Here is a 24,260-nt window from a genome sequence, read left to right as displayed (position 1 = left end):
CTACTTAATATTATGTTCTGTACTCTGACGAACCTCTGGCATTTTTTGTAAAATTGTATCCATAGATTATGTTCCTATTTGTATTTTGCTTATTTATCCTCCTTGTAATGTTGCAAGTAGTTGCAAATAAAGTTAAATATGAATTGACTTCCAATCAAACTATTGTGAACAGTAGGGCGGCGCTATTCGCTGTAAAGTCGTTTATTCCTCCAGTAAGATTACAGAAGAAGAAGAAAATAAGTCGGAAATGAAACAGGAGTGACAGCTCTCGCGCAGCTCTGCTCTGCTCGACTCCAGACAACAAACCAGTGCGGTCAGACAGTAGCGGATAGCGGGCTGCCATGGATCCAAATACAACCATTCTGCGAGTTAAAAGAAAACGGGGCACCGACCCCGCAGATGCTTTGCTGCTTGCGTGCAAACGGATCCGACCCGAATCATCTCCGAGTTCAGGGGAAACGGTACCGGAACCCAGCGAAACCCAAGTGGAAAACTCTGTCTTCAAACTCGTGGCGACCGTAGCGACACAGGTGAGAGGCCCGACGCTGGGACTCCGCCCAAAGCCACAGAGACACTCATGTGGCCTTGGAGCTGTTTTTAAAGCAGTAGCATAGCTCCTGAGACGCAGCATTTCACTTCGCTCGAGTATCCGGCGGGTTAACGCAGGAGCAGAAAGCGGCGGCTTTCCCTCTGAAAACAAAGCCCACTGTTGTTAGCCTGGTGCTACATTAGCGTAGCATTCAGCTAGCTAGCTCATCTTGTTGGATGTTGTTTTTGATGGAGAACTACGTCATCTGAATAGAATAAATAAAAGTACATGTTTTTAATATTAAAATACTCTTCGAAATAGTAGTCTTTCCACTTTGATGCTCAATTAACGCCTGATTCTTAGCTTGTCCTTAGATACACATACTCTTATTTTTTCTTTTTATATCATGTCAGTGTTTATTTAGCCTAGAGATTACAGAACAGATATGGGAGGGTGTATTATAGCGAACGTCTGGAAATGTTCCGATTTCTGTTTTGACGTTTGAATGAATGATTTTTTCCCCTCTTTTCTTTCAGGATGCTCCAGTTCAGACCCAGGTTCGACAGGCTCTGGCCCGGCCCCGTCATGCCCACGCGTTGCGTCCCTCTGCAGCCAGCTCTCAGCGGATCACCGGTGACCTGCGGAGCACGAAGTGGAGCACCAGGAGGGAGGAACGCTACAGAATATTGTCGAGTCATCGTGCAGGTCTGGCCCGGCAGGTCGAGGAGCAACCCCCCCAGACAGACGCCTCAAAGCCTGGAGATGAAACTGAGACATCCGAGGACAAATGTTGGGGAGTTGGTGAAATCCAGGTTGTGGATCTCGTCCATGAGGAAGTTGAGGACCAAGACAAACGTCTTGGCAAGGTGGAGTAAGAGGTTTTACATCGATCATATGAGCTAGTCTGGCCTTCATCAGTTGGTCAAAATCAGTAAATGATCAACATGATTGAGCTAATCGTCACGAGCTAGTCTAAAACAATACCATCTGATTTTATTTCACTTTGTAAAATGTGCCATTGCCAAGCAGGAATGAAAAACGAGTCACACTATTTATGAGCACCAGTTCACATTCATAATAACAGATCTTAACTGTGGAAGTTTTTACTTCCAGGATCGTATTTTCCCAGTTAACAGCAAAAAAATAATAGTAAAAATCAGAAATGAACCAAAAATGACATTTGAGAGTCAGGGTTGTACAACATTTCAGAAATCTGTATTGACCCTCAAAGCAGGAATCTGTGCATCTCTAAAATAAATAGATTTAGTGTAAAACAACAAACATCCTGCTTTTCTACCAAAACCAACAAATGAACTGGTACTTATGTTGGCTTTATTCCTGAATGTAACTATTTAATACTGAGAGAGATCAAGGCAAATTTGTCAGTGAGTTCTTTATTTTTATCTCAAAATGATTGCAAAGACAGTGACAATGCCCTTGAAAATTAATTCAGAAAACTTTGTCACATTTTGATTTGCCAGCGTGCTTTCATTTTTTCGTACTGTTTGAAAATATCACACTTCCTGTCCATCAGGATGACAGAACAAAGGCAAAACACTGGCAGTTTATGGAGCACATTTAAAATGCACCATTCCAATTTCTGGTTAACAGTCTTTATCTTGTTGTAAAAGTCTTAATTACTGGTGAACAGCACCACCCTGCTACCTGCTGACATAAACCTGTATCTGCAGGCTCTTATAAATGTGAACATGAATATGCTTTCAACAAAACAGGGCCCCGTACATCAGCAAATAATTCATGCACCTTACTATTTTTATTTTTTTTTTAAAGATGCTCCCACCAGATCCAGAAGTGATTCTGTGCAACAACACCAAGATGCTGAGGGAGCGTCTGAGTGTATCTGGAGAGAAGCTGGGGACAGAGCACCGCGAGCAGGACGAGGACTACGTCTATGATCTTTACTACCAGGAAGCTGTCACACCAGGCTGGATCCAGGACATCCTGTCTGTCAGGGTCTACGCAGATGATGGAGAACTGGTGTGTGTGGATGGATGGACGGACAGATGAATGAGTGCTGGAATCGGAGTGAGTGAATGAAGAAATGGGCGAAGTAGCAAATTTGAACATAAAAACCTGCTGTCCTGGTTTTAATCTGCTTTAATGAAATCAAAGCATCAGTTTGGGAATTTTGTTATCCTATAGACTTATCTGACTGTTAGGAGGCATTGTGGAAAAGGGAAACGTGTTTTTGTTTTGGCCATGTTTACTCAGACTCGAGAAGTGGGCTGCATGGTGGCGCAGTTAATTGGCACTGTTGCCTCGCAGCAAGAAGGTTGCAGGTTCGAAACTCGCTTGCGGCCTTTCTGCGTGGAGTTGCGTGTTCTCCCCATGCATGCGTGGGTTTCCTCCGGGTACTCCGGTTTCCCCCACAGATCACAACGTGCCCTATAGGTTATAAATTGTAAGTCGCTTTGGATAAAAGCGTCTGCCAAATAAATAAACCTAAAAGGTTTTATATGAAAGGACAAATATCTGTCAAGTCACGCTGGTGTGAAGCTTTCCCGAAGGCTCAAAAACCAATTATGAATTAAAAGCCACAAGATGTGCGCATTAATTCTGATTTGGTTCTCAGGTTCCAGATCTTGTGGTTCATGAAGAGGAGGTCTATGATGATGAGGATGACGAGAACGAAGAGAGCAACTGGAGGAACGACTACCCCGATGAGGGGAGCGATGCTGACAGCGACAGAGAGCAGCGCTATGGTGGTATGTGTTTACGTTCTAGAGGCCCGTGAAACGCTGACATTAAAAATCCTCCACAACAGGATCCTGGCCTTGACAGCAGCACAAATGCTGTTTTAGAGACGATTACGAACATAAATGCAGGAAGTAAACTTTAAAAAAGCGTTTACGCTAGGGATGCTTGATATTGGCTTTTTTACCAATATTGTCTAACTCTTAATTCCCGATACCGATATATGCGGGGTCCCCCCTGATCAAAAAAGAAGTTAAAAAATCATTAAGGTCGCTAACAACACGTATCTCTTATCATGAATGCTTAAGCTTTAAAGATTATCAGTGAAAAATGAAAACTACTTTAATTGTAGTTATGTTTTAGTTAGCCTCCAACAGCACTGGAATGACATTCTCCCTGAGATGATCCTGACTCACGCTCTGTGATGCATTTAGCCCTCAGATAATTATGAAGTTCATGATGGGAAAAAGTTTGATGAATAAATATTACGAGTGAATTAATGCTAGAAAGGTTAAAATGTTTTATGTTTTGAAAACGTATCAAAGTGAGACATCACTTACAATTTTTGTCACACTGTCTGTGTAAAACGCGACAGACAAAGCGCTCTTAACTCTTATCTATGACTGACGTAGTTTCTGTTGTCCTCCAGACAACAGACAATAAACTGATCATGACGCTGATTTTGCAACAGTTGTCTTTGTAAGTATCAGTTTGTTTAGGGAATGTTTGGGCGTGTGTTAAAGTTACTTACCGTAAATCCTCTAATACAGACCCGGGCCTCTATTTGACTCAAGCTCATCAAGCTCCAGGCCTTTATTGGAAGGAGGGCCAGTATTAGAGGCAGGCCTCTATTTCTATTTGAGCAAAATGAACTAATGGTTCGCTGGAGTTTTTGACAATTAAAATTGTGCCCACATTTTCAAAGTTAAACACATTTCTTTTAACAACAGTAGTTTCTGCTTCAGCCCTCTCCCCCCTCCCCCTGCGCAGCGGCCGCAAACTCACTGATGCGCCTGCAGCCTCTCAGAGTTCCTGCTGCTCTAAACATTAAAATAATTATTTCATTTTCTTTTCCTCACTTCTGATTACCTTCAATGCTGTCTGTTTGTTGCAACCACCAGGTACAAAAACTAACTTGTTTTTAGTTGACTCTTTTTCTGTCCTGTCTGTTTATTATCTTCCTGCATCTCCTCTCAATCCTAAAGAGAAACTGCTACCTGGGTTCATATATATTCATCTTATGAGTTACCTTTGAACTGCAGTTCTAAAAGATCTACCGACCGCAAATACAGCGGAGTGCTCGCTGCTTGGCGGCCGCATCAGTGATCGGTGCGTCACCGGATGACAAAACAGGTGATGCGCCCCGCTCCACAGCAGCGAAATGCGTCAGGCACAACTAAAAGACAGAAAGCATAAAAGGAAATGAGCCGACATGAACGATCGCATGTTAAATTAGTTTTTGAGGTGGCGACACCTGATTGATAATGTTACTGTGGCCGTGCTCAGGACGCAGATGTCTGGAGCACGTCAACAATCAGAGCTTTGCATGAGCAAGCTGGTTAAGGTTAGGATGGGGGTGAGGGGAAGGTTAAATTGCAAGAGGGTAAACGTCACAATTTGGTTAAATGTCCGTTTTACGGCGGGTGTCAGTACCGAAGCTCTGGCACAGCGCGTTGCCTCCCGACTTGCAGGAGCTCGTCACCTGCTGACAGCAGGCTGCTGTCTTTTCCATGGACTGCATCTTGTCGGTCATTATCACGTGACAGCGACTAGTCGATGACAGGCATAAAAAGTCACTATAGAGGGGTGAAGTCGACTAGTGACTAGTTCATACAACCCCTGCTACTGCTCCCCAGAGTGTTCTGCAGCATAATCAGCACATTCTCTTTGACCTTGATATCAAATTTTCGCCTCCTCTTCGTCTCCGCATGGTTAAAGTTACCCTCGCGGTCTATCACTGGCAAATCAAAAGTGAGACGGATGACACAACCCCCCCCCCCCCCCCCCCCCCCCGTACTTGCTTGTTACCACATTCCACCCGGCCACAATAAAAAAACGGCCATTATTCACCTCCGCCGACAACGGCCAAAATATGATACCCGGCAGTTAATTGAATACAGGCCAATATTAGAGGATTTACGGTAGTTGATAAAATGCGTACACATGCTAATAATGCTAACGTTAAGCCGTCTGCACTAGTCAGTAACAGATTTTTTCTGTTCATGTATATTGTAGTTATAGTGATAAAACATTAATAAAGACCTTCAGTTAATCCCATCAAGAGTCCTAGTCAGACACGTGACCTGCATGTTAACCACACCCCCTTAGCGCCATTTAGGGTGTATGACTCGCGCTGGTAGGAGAAGCTGCAGCTGAAGAGTCAAAAGGATGGATAAAAAGAACAAGGACAAAAACATCCTGTCTACAGTCTGTCCCTACGACCTCAAAGGAAACAAACAGAGCTCAGATGTTTCATTGCTGCTGAAAATGTATCACTTGAGTAAGCGTAGCACTACTTCAACTTATTTATAATCAAGTAAAGGTAAAAAGTAGCCACCCAGAAACACGACTCCGCTGACACAGGCGCTGTGCCAGGTTTGAGTTTCTGAATGAGCCTCATTAAACAAGTTGTTATCAGTATAAGTTACAAGCAGGTACAGGAACGATACCTACATGATGAGGTCGAGCTAGACATGCTTGTTTTCATTTAGACAGTTTAAAAATGTTCATGATCGTTTACTCATGAACATTTATATAGCATTTTATCCTCTCTCTCTCTCTCTCTCTCTCTCTCTCTCTCTCTCTCTCTCTCTCTCTCTCTCTCTCTCTCTCTCTCTCTCTCTCTCTCTCTCTCTCTCTGTCTCTCTGTCTCTCTCTCTCTCTCTCTCTGTCTCTCTGTCTCTCTCTCTCTCTCTCTCTCTGTCTCTCTCTCTCTCTGTCTCTCTCTCTCTCTCTCTCTCTGTCTCTCTCTCTCTCTCTCTCTGTCTCTCTTTCTCTCTCTCTCTGTCTCTCTTTCTCTCTCTCTCTGTCTCTCTTCCTCTCTGTCTCACTCTCTCCGTCTCACTCTCTCTGTCTCACTCTCTCTCTCTCTCTGTCTCTCTCTGTCTCACTCTCCCTCTCTCTCTCTGTCTCTGTCTCTCTCTCTCTGTCTCTCTCTCTCCCTCCCTCTCCCTCTCTCTCTCTGTCTCTCTCTCTCTGTCTCTCTCTCTCCCTCCCTCTCCCTCTCTCTCTCTGTCTCTCTCTCTCTGTCTCCCTCTCTCTCCCTCTCCCTCTCTCTCCCTCCCTCTCCCTCTCTCTCTCCCTCACTCTCCCTCTCCCTCTCTCTCCCTCTCCCTCTCTCTCTCCCTCACTCTCCCTCTCTCTCTCCCTCACTCTCCCTCTCTCTCTCTCTCTCTTTCTCTCTCTCTCTCTCTGTCTCTCTCACTCTCCCTCCCTCTCCCTCTCTCTCTCCCTCCCTCCCTCCCTCCCTCTCTTTCTCTCTCTGCCTCCCTCTCTCTGTCTCACTCTCCCTCTCTCTCTCTGTGTCTCTCTCTCTGTCTCCCTCCCTCTCTCTGTCTCCCTCCCTCTCTCTGTCTCTCTCTCCCTCCCTCTCCCTCCCTCTCTCTGTCTCCCTCCCTCTCTCTGTCTCACTCTCTCTCTCTCTCTCTGTCTCTCTCTCCCTCCCTCTCCCTCTCTCTCTCTCTGTCTCTCTCTCTGTCTCCCTCCCTCTCTCTGTCTCTCTCTCCCTCCCTCTCTCTCTGTCTCCCTCCCTCTCTCTGTCTCACTCTCTCTCTCTGTCTCTCTCTCCCTCCCTCTCCCTCTCTCTCTCTCTGTCTCTCTCTCTGTCTCCCTCCCTCTCTCTGTCTCACTCTCTCTCCCTCTCTCTCTGTCTCTCTCTCCCTCCCTCTCCCTCTCTCTGTCTCTCTCTCCCTCTCCCTCCCTCTCTCTCCCTCCCTCTCCCTCCCTCTCTCTCTCTCTCTCTCTCTCCCTCCCTCCCTCCCTCCCTCCCTCCCTCTCTTTCTCTCTCTCTCTCTCTCTCTCTCTCTCTGTGTGTGTATTAATCCATGCACTCAAATATTAATGTTCCGATTTTACTGAAAAACTTGTTCTGTAATAGTTCCTTTACTATTGTGATCAAAAACATTTAATCTCAGTTCTGAGGCTGCTCTGTAAAGTTTTCAAATAAACAATACACATATCAACTTCTGATCAATCCATATCAATTTCAGACTTAAAATAATGTATTAATGTAAACCACACCCACTTCCGGGTTAGGCCACGCCCACCCTGAGTACAGATTCAGATCATTTAGATGGTTGAACAGATACAGATAGTCATCCCTAATTTCCCCCTGGTTTATTGAATCATGTTTCATGTTGTTCCTTTGCTCGTAGAAGTGCAGTGTTGCATCACTGGTGAGTAACTGCAGCTAAAGTGATGCTTTGCTGCATTTTAGTAACAGAAGTGAGATAAAGTTAGAGATTTATCCAGTTCCTTTCCCTTTTGTTGAGCAACGCTCCGATAAGCTGATCTGGGTTAGAGAAGGGCGCTGCTTCAGACTCCTGCTTTATTGATAAATGAGATCAATGTCTTAAACTACGTTTGGGAGCCTGTGTGCTAATTGTGTGTTTAAAAGAAACAGAATGGCGTTGAAGGGAATTAGCGTTAACAAGCTATTAATGCAGATACAACTTTCCTGTAGCTGCGGATGTTTTTCTGCTCAACATCTGGCCAAACCAAGTCCGTATAATCGACAGTACCCCATCGCCTTTACCAGCACGTGCTCATCCACGTGCCGTTGCGGCTCTCATCCAAAGCTAACACAGCTTGACAACATTCATGCACGATCGCGGTTGGATGGTGGCTAAACTTCTTCATAGGGCTGAACGATTTAAAGAAAAGATTGAATTGCGCTTTTTCTATGAGTTCGATTCAGTTTTCTTCAAATCAAGGTTTAACACAGTATTTACAAGCTAGTCATCAAATCGTACCATACAAACATTAAAAACGACTTATTTTCTCCCAAAATTATCTTTTTTAACCTTTTTTATTTTTGATGTGCTTGTGAAGAAACCTGTGATTTTTATCTGGAGACGCTTTATAAATATGTTGGGATTTTTTTGTCCTCGTGGGCTTCAGATTTGTACTTAACAGTGACCTCTTTTAGTGACCTCTGACCTTTATGTATTATACATATTTTTATTGTCACAATAAAAATATGTATAATATATAATCTGTTGAAATAATTAGAAAAAAGAACCATCGATGTGATTTTGTGCAGAACATTTTCTACCACAAGGTTTATACAGTCCCTCTGCTCAATAGACCAACAGAATTCACCTGAAATAATGATTAGGAATGATCATGAAACACCAGAATAACATATGAATATAATTTTAAACATAGTAATGATCTGTAGGGGCGAGTGTAGACTGTTGCTGCTGCTTTAAGGGGCTGTGGTTGATTGTGAAAGTGAAACTGGAGCTGCAGTGAGATGCAGGTTTTCTCAGCTGTTTGTTGATCTCCTAAACCACTGTTAAGGGCAAAATCTCCTTCTGTCTTGCAGTTTAGTTCTGCAATAAATAATTTAAATAATAATAAATTGGCTTAGGTTATTGAAAAGAAGAGAAGCTGCGCTTTTAAGTCCACTTGGTGTTATTATGATGAATCCAGTTCAGCTGCTAGAAAATCAGCCTCTCTCTCTCTGTCACTCGCCCACGGTGCTGAGAGACTGACGTTTAACATCAGCTGTAGAAGCAGAGCTGTGAGAGGGGAAAAAACAGAGAAAAATACGGAAATGTGCCCCTCAGTCAGCCGCGCTCGGCTCCAGTACCGATACCCCCGGGCTCTCTAATGTCTGTAACACAGGGGAAAACCCCGGATGTCCAAAATAGTTGACAGTAGAATGATGCAATTATCAGACTTGTTGGTTCCTGCGCCGTTGATCAGCTGAGGTCATGGCACGCCGCTAGCAGCAGTGGCAGAGCGAGCTCCAGAACGGGACTAGAAAACAGTCAAACTAACCAAATAAATGTTCCGATTTGGTTCCATTCTGGAGTTTTCTCTGCTTATAAACTAAGCTTCTCATAAGCTGTAGTGGAGCTAAAACCCAGAACGTCCCAGTGCCTTCCTCAGGACGTGGGGCTCCCTAAAGCCCTGCCTTAGCTTCCCTGACTTAACCGTTTGTTTGCAGACTACTGGGAGGAGGAACACTCGTACAGCAGGAGGAGTTGGAAGCACTACCACCGGGAGGTGTTGCACGAGCTGGGCGGCAGTGGCGAAGACGACGACGGCGACGACAAATCAGATTCTGATTGATCGACTTCTTCTGGCACCCTCCTCATTGGAAAAGCCAGCGCTCTCTTGACACTTCACTCTCTGAGCCTCTGTGTAGTTAAGAGTAGAACCCTCCCACCCCATAACAGTGCAGCTACCTGTGTAGCACCTCTGAAGTGGTGTGCCAACGTAACTGTTCTATAACCCACCCTCCTCCTCCTCCTCCTCCTCACTACACAGATGCCAGAGAAGGATCCAGAGTGTTTTTTTTTTAAGCTGTGGTGGAGTGACTTGTGTGTGGGTGTTTGTTTTAAGTGGATGCGTGTTTGAATTGTTTCTCGTTAGCGTGGTATGCTTCGTACGCTGTGCTGTTAACTCCTTCTGTTAGTGAGGGCCACGTGTGCTTGCAGCTTAGAGTGTTTGCGTTGGTGCATGGTAGCGTGTACGTATAACTAGACCGTTTATTTCTGCATAATGTGAAAGCGTGTTGCATACATTTCTGTGGTGGACGTGAGTTTGACTCTGAAGTGAATCCAGTTGTTGCCCGAATGCTTGCTGAAGTTTATTTTTTGTAAATATGTAGATGTGTAAACAAAGAGCTTTCAAAATGTGTCGTCTGTTTCTTCTACGCGGTTAAAAAAAACAGGTTTGGTCATAAAGTTAGCTGATTTAGAGTGTTTGAGTTGGTGTGCAGGGTCAAAGGTGAATCACAAGTTTACCTTTAATACCTTCAGTTTGGCCTGCTGGCGTCAGAAATCCATTCGTCTAGTATCTTCTCCCGCTTATTCTGGCAAGGTCGCAGGGCAACACAGACACCTAAGGATGATGTAGACAGACCAAACAACCTGACAGTCGTGCTTTTGAACTGTGGGAGGAAGCCGGAGAGAACCCACGCATGCACAGGGAGAACATGCAAACACCTTACAGAAAGACCCCTGGCTGCGATGGGAAGCCATTAACCCCCTTTCAGTGTTTTTGCTGTCACACCAGACCACATACATGGTAATTCTGATTCTTTATAAAATTGTGCTTAAACTGCTAATGACCAAACATCTACCATCATTCTGGTTTCCACATGAAGAAAAAACTGAAAATGTGTCCTCGCCACTTGGGTCTCTAAGAGCCAGCATATAAAATGTTATTAATAACCTTTTAAAGAGAAACTCATGAAATACTGAATTTTTTAGATTCTTTATGTTTTACTTACGAGTTTAACCTTAAGAGCCAGAGGCTTTTAAAATAGAAACCAGGAAACACTTAAAAGTAAAATAACCTCAGATTGATGGATAGGATGTCACCACGGGCCTTTAAGGATTAACAGTTTTATTTTTGCTGTTTTATAAACATTTGTCTGGCAAATCAGGACTTGAAGTGTGCAGAAAGGGTCAAATACAGCCACTTGTCCTTTAAAGGTAATCTAATGCAAGGTAGTGTTTATGTTTAACTTGTTTACTTCATGCTTTAGTAAGATAAAAGGACTAAAACATGTTTCTACCAAGCAGCTGTCCTGCAGGATAACTGGTTAAAGACCATTGTTTTCCTAGAAATTAAATGCTTTCTTCATTTGATGTCTGTAGTCTCAGCAAAACGTCTCATGGTCAACTAGAAGACTAATGAGACTTGGGTAGTAACCATTGGATGTTCAAAGTAACCCTCATCACAACCCCCCGATCCTTCTGGAAAAACCTGAAATTTGGTGTTTGTACCTAGCCGAGTTATAACTTCTGAGTACTAATTGTGTGAGACTGCACAACCTACTCCAGATTAGACCAAAACCAGCATAACCATCACATCCCAACATGAAACAATGGTGTAAAACCAGCACGAACCCTAGGGGGTGGCATGCATTCCTTCAAGGAATGGGAGGCCTTTTATTCAAATATAATAATGTGCAAACGTACAATTTAAAGGTGCAACAATAATTTAAAAAGTACAGTCAAAAAACATTCTTTTAAAATGTAAAGTAACAGGGTTGAATCTGGCACCACCAAGAAAAGAAATTAATTTAGACAGTCTTATTAAACATTGTTTTTGTCATTTAACACAAACTCATGACCAATGAGTTCCCGGGAGTCGTTGGTAAACGTTACAGCATGTAGATTACTCGGTAATATATGTAATAGTAACGAGTAGCATACATACCTGTGACCACAAAGCACCAGTTGAGTTTCATAGGCACGTTCTTTAAAAAGTCTGGAGCCATTTATTATGGAAGTCTAAACATATCTGACAAAACCGAACACACCGTTTTAAACTCCCAGAGTAAATCTGTTCATCAGTGGCAGCGTTTCCAGAACCAGGTGAATCCCAACAGTCTCAGTATGATGAACCGGACAATATATGTTCAGTTTGGTTTCTTTCACAGCAAAAGTCTTCACATGGCAGCGATGAGGAAGCTACTGGTTTTTGTCTGTCTCCGTTCGTACGCAGAAGCAGGTGTACTGGGTGAAGAACGTCAGAGAGCCTGCAGTAAGACAACAGTTAGCTGTTAGGAAAGGGAACGTGTTCCTTTAGGGATGAGTGCAGTACTCACGCAGCAGCTTAATGATGACAGGTGGTCTTTTGGACTCTGGCAGGTAGACACCTAAGAAGTAGACAGGAACTCCTGACAGGGCGATGGCAATGCCGATCAGAGAGTTGACCGTGTCGCTGTATAGAGGAACCACCACAAGGAAAACGGCACACAGGCAGAAAACCACCGGGTACAACAACGTCAGCTGTGGAGAGAGAACCATGGCTAGAAAGAGTTTTGGATTAAAAAATAAATAAAACACGTATGATTCACGTGTCCAGTCAGCCAATCCCAGGACAGCAACTGATGCGTTTGGTCATCTAGTCGTAGTGAGTGAGTAGAGAAGAGGACACGTCATGGTTGCGGCTAAACAGGCTGGTCTGAGAGTTTCAGAATCTGCTGACCTACTGGGAATTTCACCCACAACCATCTCTAGGATTAACAGTAGCTCAAGTAACCACTGGTTCCAACCAAGGTCCAGAACAGAATCACTGCATTTTCCTGCAGCGGGGAACGTTTGGTCATCTGTGTGTTGAAGGTGTGGAGAGCTGCCGACACCGGCCGTCAGCAGGAGCAGCACCAGAACTAGCGTCTACAGCAGAAGTGCCCGGTGCGGACCACAAGGACCACCGCTCAGCATGTTTTAGAGGGGTCTCTGCTTTGACACACCTGATTCTAATCGGTCATGATTAACGGTCTTCTGCAGAGCTCGACCTGCTGAACAAATCAATAAACTATTGGACCAGGTGAGTTGGAGCAGGAAACATCTAACACAAGCTGGATAGGGAGTTGGACTCCTTTAACATTCCTACAGACAAAAAAGGGTCCAATAAACTTTGTTTTTATTTCCCATCTGTATCCCAACATGCTGATTCTGGATCAGTGGCATTTTAGCCATCATAACGATCCCAACATGCTGAAGGTTAAATAACCAAACTTGATCGACTGAGTCAGAAATAAACAGCAAACTAGCCCGACGCAGCGCCATCGTCTGGTCAGAATAAAACATTTATGAATACTGCAACTTCAGCTTCAGCAATCAGAGCTAATCACATCAGACCTTCTGCTCTGTAGACACAGGAAGCTTGTTTCTTTCCTCGTTGAAAACAGTAAGCCTCCAATTGAACCTGGATGTTGACAAACACAAGTATGTCACCTTGAGAGGTCTGGGTCTGTCAGGCTGCTTCCAGCGAAGGTAGATCTGGCCGGCCACAGACAGACCCATGAAGAACCAGTAGCTAAAGCTGTAGTAGTTGATGAGCTGGAAGACATCCTCCACCATCAGGTAGATCAGTGACATGATGCACTGCACAGAGAGAAAGACTTGAATCGCCATTACTGCAGACATTTCTACCTTCATTAACGTCAGCTGATGAAGAGCAACAATGCATTTGCCTGTGTCTGCATTTGTCCTTTTGTCTCACGAAGCGCTGCATGGATTTCAACTGAATCATCAAAAAATAATTCACTTTTGAAGGTAACCGCATTCAACATGGCCACCAACATATGTGTGCCTAAACTCCAGGGTGGTAAACGGGTTTTACCTTCTAGAATTTGCTTGTTTCTTACATTAAACATCAGAGCTGGAATGGGAGTGAATCTCTGAATGTGGATCATGGACAAAGCATCTGGGAGGTGACCTTCTCGGGATCCTACAAAGAACAACCTGGACACAGTTAAACATCAGTTAAAAGAGCCGTCACAGTTCTTGTGTGGCATCCTTTTGCTCCGACACAATAAAATGGAATCCCCTTGGTGAAAAATGCTCAGTTTGCTAAATATAAATTGTGCTCTACCTGGATGCAGCTATGATGGAGGCGTTTAGGCCTCCATAACAGGACAAAGCCACAGCAATGGGGATAGTCCAGCTCATGGCACCCAGTGTGTGATCTGCAAAAGTCTAAACGGAAAACAGGAAGCTTTTAGCAGCTGTACAGCTCACCCATGCATGGATCATGTTCTTGTTCTCACCACCGCCACAGCATCACTGGACAAAATAGAGGCGACGTCCAGAACAGCGTAGTAGGCCACGTTGGTGAGGATGTAGATGATGGTGACAATAGGCATAGAGATGGCAATGGCCAAGGGCAGGTTCCTGAAATAACAGCACATCTGATCAATGTCACTCTGACGCACTGTGGCTCATACAGGCCAAGTAAAAAAAAAAAAAAAACCTCTCAGGGTTTTTGATTTCTTCTGTTACAAAGTTAAGAGTATCCCAGCCAGAATAAGTGAAGAGTGCAGAGTACAGCGCCAGAGCGATGTCACCAGGATCTGTAGACGAGCCCTGGAAGGACGACTCAAAGTTGTCTGTGTAACCTGAGGAGCAATTGAAATAGAAACATTTAATTGAAATGATTTTATTTAATGTTTTAGTCAGTTTGCTGTAAGAACAAAGCAAAAATCTTAAGAAAACAAAACTCAGTTTAAAGAGCAAGTCACCCCCTACCAGAGTCTTACTCCACTCCCACTTCCTGTTTGACAAATGTAACACAAGGAGGCGTTGACCGGCCGATCGAGAGGGCAGAGCCGCCAACAAACACACAGGCTCACAGTGGCATTGTGACATCAGATGGTACCAGCTAAAGTCATAGGGTACCTCTGAGCCAATAGCTAGATTTCAATTCAAATGTAGTGCAGAGTTTTTACCTGAAGAGGTGACAGTTTTAGGCAGAATATTAAAATTTGAGCCAAGATGCACTAAAGTGCCAAATTATTGACTACACGTGTCTACAGCACGATTAGACACTTGTTTATATAGTTTATCAGCAAAAAAGTAGACTCGGGGGTGACTTGCTCTTTAGGAAGATAAAAGATGCTGACATCAGGACCACATCCTGCTGGTTCTAACGGAAAACATCAGTGATGTGGGGTTGATGATTTGGGCACCTTACCGTTATTAATTTGACCAGGAATTTCTGATGTCATGAGGAAGTTGATATGTTAAGCCTGGTTCAGAAGCAGAATCATGCCTTGATCTCAACTTCTAATTTCCTGTCGAGCCCATCTGTTGTCAGCTCAACTTTTACCTTTTGACCACTCCCTTACGTTTTCCTTAGACCCAGTGAGGACTCTTTATCTTGGTTAGAAAATCTTAAACCCTGGCTGATCTTTCAACGTAATTCTGTTTACTGGAGTTGATGTTCTGAGCGTCAGTGAGCCACTCACCCTGGCAAAGTTTGGTGATGCCCGTAATGATGATGACGATGAGAGCTGCCACCTTTGCATAGGTGAAAACGTCCTGCACACGGGTGCCCCACTTTACATAGGCAGAGTTTATGAACGTCAGTAAACCTGGGAACAGAGGAAGATTAAACACATGTTCCTCTGCATAGCTGGGCAGGCGTGAGCACAGAGAAGTAGTTGACTTAGTGGCTGAAACATACTCACATATGCACGCTGCGGCGATGAGCCTGGACGCGGCATATGGCGGTGCACACGTTGGAAAAAGTGGCTGCACCAGGTAATTTGCAAATGTAATGGCTATGACTGCCTGACCGGTGGGTTCAATGATTAATAAGGATGTCCAAAGACGAATGAATGCAATGAAGCCACCAAAGGACTCCAGGATGTATGCATAAGAAGCCCCTGATTTGGTGATAGTGGTTCCCAGCTCAGCATAGCACAAAGCACCAACCACTGAAAACAAGCCTCCGATGGCCCAGATGATGAACGACAGCCCATAGGAAGCGCTGTAGATGAGCACACCCTTAGGGGAGACAAAGATACCAGATCCAATCATGTTTCCCACAATCAGGCTGACTCCATTGAGCAGGGAGATCTCCTTCTTGAGCTTCATGCTCTGCTGCTGATCGGTGGAGTGACCAGCACTATCGTTTGTCGTCTCAGACCCTTCGCTGTTGGTCATGGTGCCGTCGGTGTCTGAACTCGACCTGCAGAGCAGCTGGGAATACTTCAGCCTCTTGCTGCTTCTGGAAACCCCGGGAACAGCCTGCCCAACAGATTCAGAATAGGAGTGACCATCAGTGACATTAAAAAGAGCTTAGAGCCAGGCAGAGACTCCACAAATCAATAACCAGCGATAAACAAAAGCAAACTAACAGAGCAGAACTTCTGGTTTTTGTAGTGTGTGAGTGATGCTCATTAGCCCTGTGTTGTGGTCTGTTAGCCCTGTTTATCCGGCCAGGCCACTGGGCTTTTATGTGTCAAACTAAAGGCTGGACGGTATAGAAAAAGCTCAGATTAAAAAAAAATAAATATTGAAAACTGCATAAAAAAATGTAGCAAATATATTTTAAGTGCAGCCTTGGCCATTTAATGTCTAACTTTATAACACAAGTCGGCTGTGTTACCAGACTTGGTTTTTAATCGATTCTCTACAAGTTTCGCAAACCGCCTTTGTTTGTTTTTTTACCAGACTTGTAAGAATAAAAATAGTGCCACCCTGAAACCTTTTTTCGAGATAATTTCTTCCACCTCTCCTCGCTGCAACACCTTGTTTAATCCACATTGATGTCTGTTTGGGTTTGAGAGGGGAGGGCTTGGGTCTGTTTTGGTTGGGTGCAAGTAATGACTCTAGTATGAAGCTACCGGATAGGCTATAATAGAAAAAGGAAACTTTTTATTTATTGATCCATTATTATTTCCTATTGCACCACATGTCTATTGATCGATATAAATCGTCATTGAATTATTGTCCAGCCCTATATCAAACTAGTATAAATGACAAAGGTACAAAAAAGGTCTAATAGTTTCATTTCCTGTTGTACATAAACTGTTTATTAAAGTAAATGAGAGTATTATGCTGCAAGTAGTAGCCCTGTGAGTGGAGTGTGTAGATGGGACGTCAGTGTGGCTCAACATGGCTGTGGTTGTCTTTAGAACGGCTTCTCTGAGCATGTGAGAGGCATGCTTCAGTTCAGCAATCAGACAGCTGACACACACACACACACACACACACACACACACACACACACACACACACACACACACACACACACACACACACACACACACACACACTCCTGCTGTACAGTTTATCAGCCACTGACACGCTTAGAAACACAGAAAACTGATTTGTTTTTCTGAATGAAAGCTAGTTTTTTCCACTAAACATCTAATTCGCTTTCAGTTGAAAATAACTGATTTATAATTCAAGAAGGAGGTGGGGGTCTAAATTAAAATTTGGAATGAATACCAACATATGTAACATAACGGTTACTAAAAGATCTTCTTAATCAATCAGTCATATATCTCGGTTAAAGTTTTTATTAGGAATGTTTCTATATTCTAGGTGGCAATAATTAGGGTCACGAGGCTAGGACTGTTTAATTTTGCAGGTCCAAAGCTGACCATTATTATGAAATACTAGATGGACATTGACAAAATGCTCAGTATGTAAACTTTAGCTGTACAAGTTACCAACATTGAGGTAAAATTATGTTTCCTAGTAGCTGAGAGTCACTGATGATGCATTTCCTGTGTGCTAACTAATCTGGCAGGAACTTGGTGAGATCCCATAAAGGGTTATTTTCAATATTTAATCCAAACAGGATGAACTTCATTGTTGTATAATTTTACAATTAGAATTATAGTGTGTGTGTGTGTGTGTGTGTGTTCCTAGCAAGCTTGTGAAATGTAACCCAGAAATCAGAGAAAAGGTAGGTGTGGTGTTCTGTCAGCCAAAACCTATATCACCAAAGTTCTTTTAGGTTTCTGACGTTCTGAGTTAGAAATTGGACCTTTGATTAGAGCTCCGGCTCTCAGAGTTATCTTATGTAAGCCACACAGAACCAAAATAACTTTAAATACAAACAGGAAGTTGATTACATTGTTGACTTGTACTTTCTCGGGAAAAAACAGTTGGGAGGAGGTTTGTTTTGCTGCACGGTTGCCTTGTTTCCACATAAAATGCTGGGAGGCAGCTATTTTTATTCGTTGGACTTAGCTTTCCTGATTTTTTTTCGTCAAACGTGATTGTTTCAGCTCAGCAAACAATTTAAATGTACTAAGTTAACCTGAGTAAAGGAAAAAATGATATTTTACTTGATAAGACAAAATCTATTCAACCAACTTGGATCTTTTGATTAATCATAGATTAATTAACCAATTAATTGTGATTAACCACACAATTTGGAAAACAAATGCAATTTCACCCAGGCCTGACAGTAGAATTAAATCACTTCATTAGAATCAGTCTCACATGAAATAGGCTAAAAGACCTCAAAAAGCAACATACCCTGCCCTGTTCTAAAGAAATTCCAAAACAAAATAGCCCAGAACAACATCTAATGGGCCATTCCCATCTGTACCGGGTCGGCCCGGGCCGGGTAGCGTAGGTTGTTTACATATCTGGGTGGCCTGGTATTTTTCCGGGCCAACCAAGGCTCATTCTCAGCTCTCTTCTCGAGGGGGTCTGCTTCAGGCCGACCAGGGCCAACACACCCACTGCTGACAGCAAATTCACACCTTCCATTAGAGCAAGCCTCTGATTGGTGGGTAGAATCAGCCCACATGGGCTTAAGACAATGATGTGTGGAATCAACCGGGTCAGGCTGGGGCCCACTGGGGCTACCCGGCCCGGGCCGACCCGGTACAGATGGGAATGGCCCATAAAGCCCTACTAGCCTCTCGGTTACAGTTAACCCTACCACTGTCTTTATGGGTGACCCCGCGAGGAAAGTTGACCATTGAGCAGGATTGATGGTTTATCCCTTGAGGTCCACGTGGCAGGGGTGAGGTGGTGCTCACTCCTCACCCCTGCCACGAGGACCTCAAGGGATAAACCATCAATCCTGCTCAATGGTCAACTTTCCTCGCGGGGTCACACCCATTAGGACAGTGGGAGGGTTAAGGTCAGAGATCATGATTCAATCAAAATTAAAATACCAGGAGGCAAAATGACATATTGGTGGAGTTTCAAGACTTAAGTCTCAGCCAGGATGGATTAACAAGAGCATCTTAATGACAAGCTGTTTTTTTTTAATCTCACCCAGTAACAGAGAGCTCTGAGAGGAGGCGGATCTACAGCAGGGTAAACAGAACTTTGAGGTATTTAACTCCTCTCAATGATGGTCTTTAAGAGTGCGTACGTTAACCCTGATGCCAAACCTTTTTACTGTTTAAGAAAACATCAGTTTTATTGTTTATTACTAAATATTTGTGACAAGTACACATTGGTTGAAAGAAGATACATTTTTAACATCCCTAGCATGTAAACAAATAAAAAGTGTATACATGACTTGAATGTTTTTTCCCATTTTTTTCGATTAAGAAAGACTGTTTACAGCCTTCCATCTGCTAGAGCAGTGATGATGGGTGATAGCAAAAATAAACATGAAACAAAACGTCCCACCACAGCCGGTGTCTCCTTTCTCCATCAAGTTTAATGACACCACACCTGATCTTTGTTTAAGATTTTCAAAATAAAACTACGAAACTGTGTAACATTGTGAATATTTGCCACATTTCGCATTTCACCGAGTATTCATAGTAAAGTTTATTTATAATGCAAGCAAACAACTCGTCTGTTTATACTTTGCGTGACAAGAGGTCGTTTTATTATTAAACTAGAGTTCAGAGAGTTCCTTTTGAACTGTCTAAGTTAGCTGACTTGTCTGACTTGCGCCATACATATTTACACTAGCATTTATTTCATCTCGATAACATTAATTATTTTGTCTAAACATAAACTCAATGACATTTTATGGATCAGAAAACGTGCTTAATTTTGAAGCTCAGAGTTTCATTTTTCCTGTGTTGTTTAATTTCCGCCGGCTTGACACAAACATTTTTTTTTGGTTCCGTTGCTTCAGCCAACAAAAGAAAAGTAGTTTTTTTTCTTTTGCTGACTGATAAAAATGACCAGAGACCAAATGTGCTGAGCAGCACGTGCCAGATGAGGCTGTCGAGTCTTACCTGCGCTGGTTTTCCTCTCCTTGTGTTGTCACGGGCACAGTCCGCACTCCGCATCCGCAGCGCCGGAAGCAACTGGCTGCTGCAGCTCAGAGGAAGCACCATGTGACGGTGCAGATACTGCAGGCATCTAAATCACACGGTGTACATTTACAACTGCATGCGAAAAAACGTATTCACACATAAATAGTGTTATGGGTTTGCTTAAAAAAGCTTTATGAAACGTTGCCTACTTAAAAGCAACGTGAATGTGATGACAACAGAGACAAGACAAAGTGATAAAAAAGAAGAAACATCTCAGGGTTCTTAAAAACACCTGTTTGGGGTCGGTGGTAATAAAAGTGCATGTGCATTTATTGTATTTACTTATATATTCACATTTAGGCCTGCTAAAATAATTATGTTCCATTATGTTACAACATTGTTGCCCCACTTTTTCAACATTTTTTTGTAATTTGTGCTTAAATATGAGCGAAATCCTCAATTTCCCACACGAAATAAAAGGATTATTGCAATGATGTCTTCACCTGTATATCTTGATTATTTTACAAAAATGAAAAAAAAAACACATAAGTTTAAAACACAGACAATGAGAACACGATTTTCCTTCGAATATTCATAAATGTCATTATGGAGAATTTATTCCTAAAACCACAGGTTGAACAATATTAAAATAAATAAAAAATATCAGGAAAATGGACCAGATGCAGCTCCTAATAAATGTGTGTATATAGCCACCTCTAGACTTCTGAAATTAAGATAAAAGTGTTTCTCAAAATGTTCTTAACCACACTTTCTCTCTATGCAGTTTGGTTAGGAAGAAAGAAAGAAAAGAACAAACTACTAAATGTTGCTGTGGTTTCACACATCTGATGGTTGGAGTGAATTTGTGAAGCTCAGACTTATCAGAGTGGTTCATGTTTGAGCATGAGAGCAGACCCGTTAGAGTAAGCAGCATTTTTGTATTTTCCACCCTCTGGTGAACCCTGGGAAGCTGCAACTTATTAACATATTTCTGATGATTTGTCTCCTCAGCAGCATTTTCCAGGGATGACTGAAGTGTGTGAGGGACAGAAGCATGATTAGTGTGTGTAGTGTGTGTCGTGGGATAATGGAAGAGTAGAGATTGAGAGAAACGCCAAACTGAAGTCTCGCTGACTCAGACACAATGGTCTTCAGCTCATCATAAATGTTGCTGTTCCACACATCAAATGAAACTATAACATCATGTTTATATAATGAGCACAGGAAGTAATTTATCAACACACAAACGAATGAATAATACATTTTAATGGTGCTGAAGGTATCCTGTCTCCAACCTCAGCCTGATTGGCTGATTGACCCACACCTGTGTGTGCTGAGCCTCCTCTTCCCTCGCTGTCCATTGTTTTGCAAGCTGTAACCATAATTATAAACAATTCAACTACTTCAACACAAGTTTTTTTGATCATGTAACTCAGAAGGGGAATTGTATTTAATTAGTTTATTAGTGACCCAGGGGCTTGGAAGGTGAGGGCTATTCACGTTTTTGCAGCTCACAGTTTCTGTCAATAGAAAAGACATTTAAATCAGATTTTCACACAAGGTCAGTGGCAGGATGGCATCAATAGACATGCAAATGATTTGATTAACCTTCATTTTACTTGGAATTCCAATTCAGTCCCTCTAATAAGTTGGAAAAATAAACATTTTACGTGTTATTTATTTATTTATAGATATTTGTGATTTGGAGATTGCCAAATTAAAGCTCTTACTGTTCTGGCTATTATTATTGTCTAAATGGGGAAGAGTGTTGCAAAATAACACATTTAACTGTGCTTGAACTTTGTTTTTATGACCATAAAGTCATGACAAAAATTAGTAAGAGCTTTGGGTGGATGTTTTCTGAGCAGCAGCATTAGTCCCTGCTTTTTATCTTTTGCACAATTTATGTTTTTTTTTGTATTAGTGGCATATAAAATCACAAAAGTCCAACCACCAAACATTTTATGTCATTTTAATTAGAACTGTTGTAAAAAAAAAAAAAAGCTGAGAAAACAACCATTCTGGAGAAAACATCATTCTGAATCGCAAAAGGTCAGAAGCAGGTTTTGGTCGACTGCCCGTGATCCTGGCCCGTTTTAATGGAATTATATCATCTCCTGGAAAATACTGAAACATCCAGGTCATCTTATTAATAATAATTCAAATAATCATTGTTCTGTGTTGTGAATCTGAACTTTAATGCTTTTATTTTTATTCAATTTTTAACACCCCATGCGCTCATATGGAAGTGACAAGGGAGCACCAAATACTGTTCACACACACACACACACACACACACACACACACACACACACACACACACACACACACACACACACACACACACACACACACACACACCAAATTCTTTTTAAACCAACTTTTATTTTCATGTATCTTTATAAAATTCACAGAAATCCAAGTAAAAATAATCTTGAGTGAATAAACCAGTTCAATTTGCACATATAAAAATAATAAAATAAAAGTGCAACACCACAGCGTCTGAAGTGCTACTTGACTGCTGAAGATGAAAAAACAATAAATCATTACCAGACGAAGGTGTGGCGATTACAGATTTCTGTTGGGTTGGATTTTCCAGCAGTTAAAACAACTGAACTTGATCTAGTTTCATTCATTTTCCAAAAAAGTCTGCAAATTCTTCTTAAAACAACGTTGCCCATTAAAAAATAACTAGCTCTTGAACATTTTAAAACAATGCCTATTTTTCCAAGTACATCAAACATTTCACTAGTCTTATTAAACACAATCTAAAGTGCTAATTATTTACAACCTCATGTAAAAAGTACAGTTAAAAAAACACAAAACATTTACATTAAAAGCTTATCTAAGAACTTTGAGCTCTTTCGTGATAAATGTATTTTCTTTATGTACAAATAAGATCACAGCAGAGTAATTTACAATCAATGATCTTCCCAAGGAGTCATTAGCAAAAATAAAAAAAAAAAATCACAAAATTTGAGCCTAAAAACCAAAACAATTTTATTTGAACTAGAACCAGTCTAGATGTCCTGCAAACCCCGGCTCCAGGCCCGAGTTCTGACTTCCTGAGAGGCAGAGGCCCATAGAGGAAGAATCGGCTGATCTCATTTATTAACCTGGTTTGACTTCAGAATGAACCAGCCCCCCCCCCCCCCCCCCCCCCCCCGCGACCCTACGTGGACCAAGCAGGTTCAGACAATGGATGGATGGATGAACTTCAGAACGAATAAAGTTCACCCAACAATGAACCAAATACAGAAAACCGAGATGAATTCACCTCTTTTTTTTATAAATCTCAGTGTGCTGCAAACACAAGGCTTCATTTCACCCGCAGGGTTCCTCTTGAACATTCTGCTATTTATTGGTCTCTTATAAAATCACCACTTTCACTTCTACTAACCAGTTAAGACCATGAACCCAACCATTAGACAGGATTTTACTAAAGATGAAACTGATGCCAATTAGTGAAGTGGAAAACAACACAAAATGTTTCGGTTCTGGAGAGAAACAGAACAAAACACGCAGAATGGAGATAAGCAAGTGAACAATCTGCAATGATTTTTCATGTCTTCACACTCATCTGTCTGGAGTCACATAAGTAAAACCTTCTTTAACGATCACAGCACAGCCACACATCCTTGAATAACATTCCTCACAGTGGAATAAAATGTTTTCTTAACATGCAAAAAGTAGAGCTGCTCCAAACCGATCACATGATTGAAAATCAGGCCCCATCAAGAGATTTTCAAAGGATCCGGAATCGGGTGGAAAAGATCGAATTAAACCGAATAAAACAACAAACACGACTTTTTACATTCATCCTGAGACAGAGATGTTAAAACAGAATAACAATGGCTTAGTTTTATTTCAACAAGTTCCTCTACATCGATATTCTTTGCTTCTTGGATGAAAAAATGAATAAATAAGTCACACAGTTTAGAGCAGGCGGGGATTCAGACACCATAACATGTAGCTGTTAGCTAGCAGGCTAAAGCAAAGCTTTCTCCTTCGGCTTCTCCCTTCAGTCTCCACCAAAGCGAATCACCTGTTTCCATTAAGGCCTAGTTTACCAGTCCCAGTTCATTGTGGAAACATGGACCAAAACACGAAGCTAGATACGTTAATAAACAAAGACATGCTGCTGGTCATGGTGCCGTGCGCTTGCCTCAAAACAGCCGCACATTAAGAAAGGTAAACAATATGAAACGTGAGTGACGAGCCTGCTCAAAAAATATTCATAACATTAACACGTTTCTCATCAATCTACTTCCTGAAAGGTGATTTTGTTTTTGCAGATAAACTGAGATGCATGCATAGAGAAAGAAAGAAATACAGCAATAGTGATGATGA

At 42.2% G+C, this 24,260-nt stretch overlaps 2 protein-coding genes across 2 annotated transcripts; one reads left to right on the top strand and one right to left on the bottom strand.

Moving 5' to 3' along the window:
- Positions 1-220: 220 nt before the first annotated feature.
- slc7a6os (solute carrier family 7 member 6 opposite strand) lies at positions 221-10,107 on the top strand. The gene is made up of 5 exons (XM_015953954.3): positions 221-530; positions 1,066-1,395; positions 2,321-2,527; positions 3,123-3,255; positions 9,417-10,107. Exons 1-5 carry the CDS (start codon positions 342-344, stop codon positions 9,539-9,541), a joined length of 984 nt encoding a protein of 327 aa, XP_015809440.3. The 5' UTR covers positions 221-341; the 3' UTR covers positions 9,542-10,107.
- Positions 10,108-11,313: 1,206 nt separating this feature from the next.
- slc7a6 (solute carrier family 7 member 6) lies at positions 11,314-20,053 on the bottom strand. Its single transcript, XM_015953953.3, has 10 exons — positions 19,890-20,053; positions 15,402-15,963; positions 15,180-15,305; positions 14,186-14,330; positions 13,983-14,106; positions 13,808-13,911; positions 13,581-13,677; positions 13,168-13,317; positions 12,033-12,216; positions 11,314-11,963 (listed from the first exon to the last, which is right to left on the bottom strand). Exons 1-10 carry the CDS (start codon positions 19,989-19,991, stop codon positions 11,896-11,898), a joined length of 1,662 nt encoding a protein of 553 aa, XP_015809439.3. The 5' UTR covers positions 19,992-20,053; the 3' UTR covers positions 11,314-11,895.
- Positions 20,054-24,260: the final 4,207 nt, after the last annotated feature.

The sequence above is a fragment of the Nothobranchius furzeri genome, chromosome 9 (assembly GCF_043380555.1).
Source record: "Nothobranchius furzeri strain GRZ-AD chromosome 9, NfurGRZ-RIMD1, whole genome shotgun sequence".
In the NCBI taxonomy this organism is placed as follows: Eukaryota; Metazoa; Chordata; class Actinopteri; order Cyprinodontiformes; family Nothobranchiidae; genus Nothobranchius; species Nothobranchius furzeri.
The sequence above is the reverse complement of the archived record's forward strand: the minus strand, read 5'-3'. Positions and strand labels throughout refer to the sequence as shown.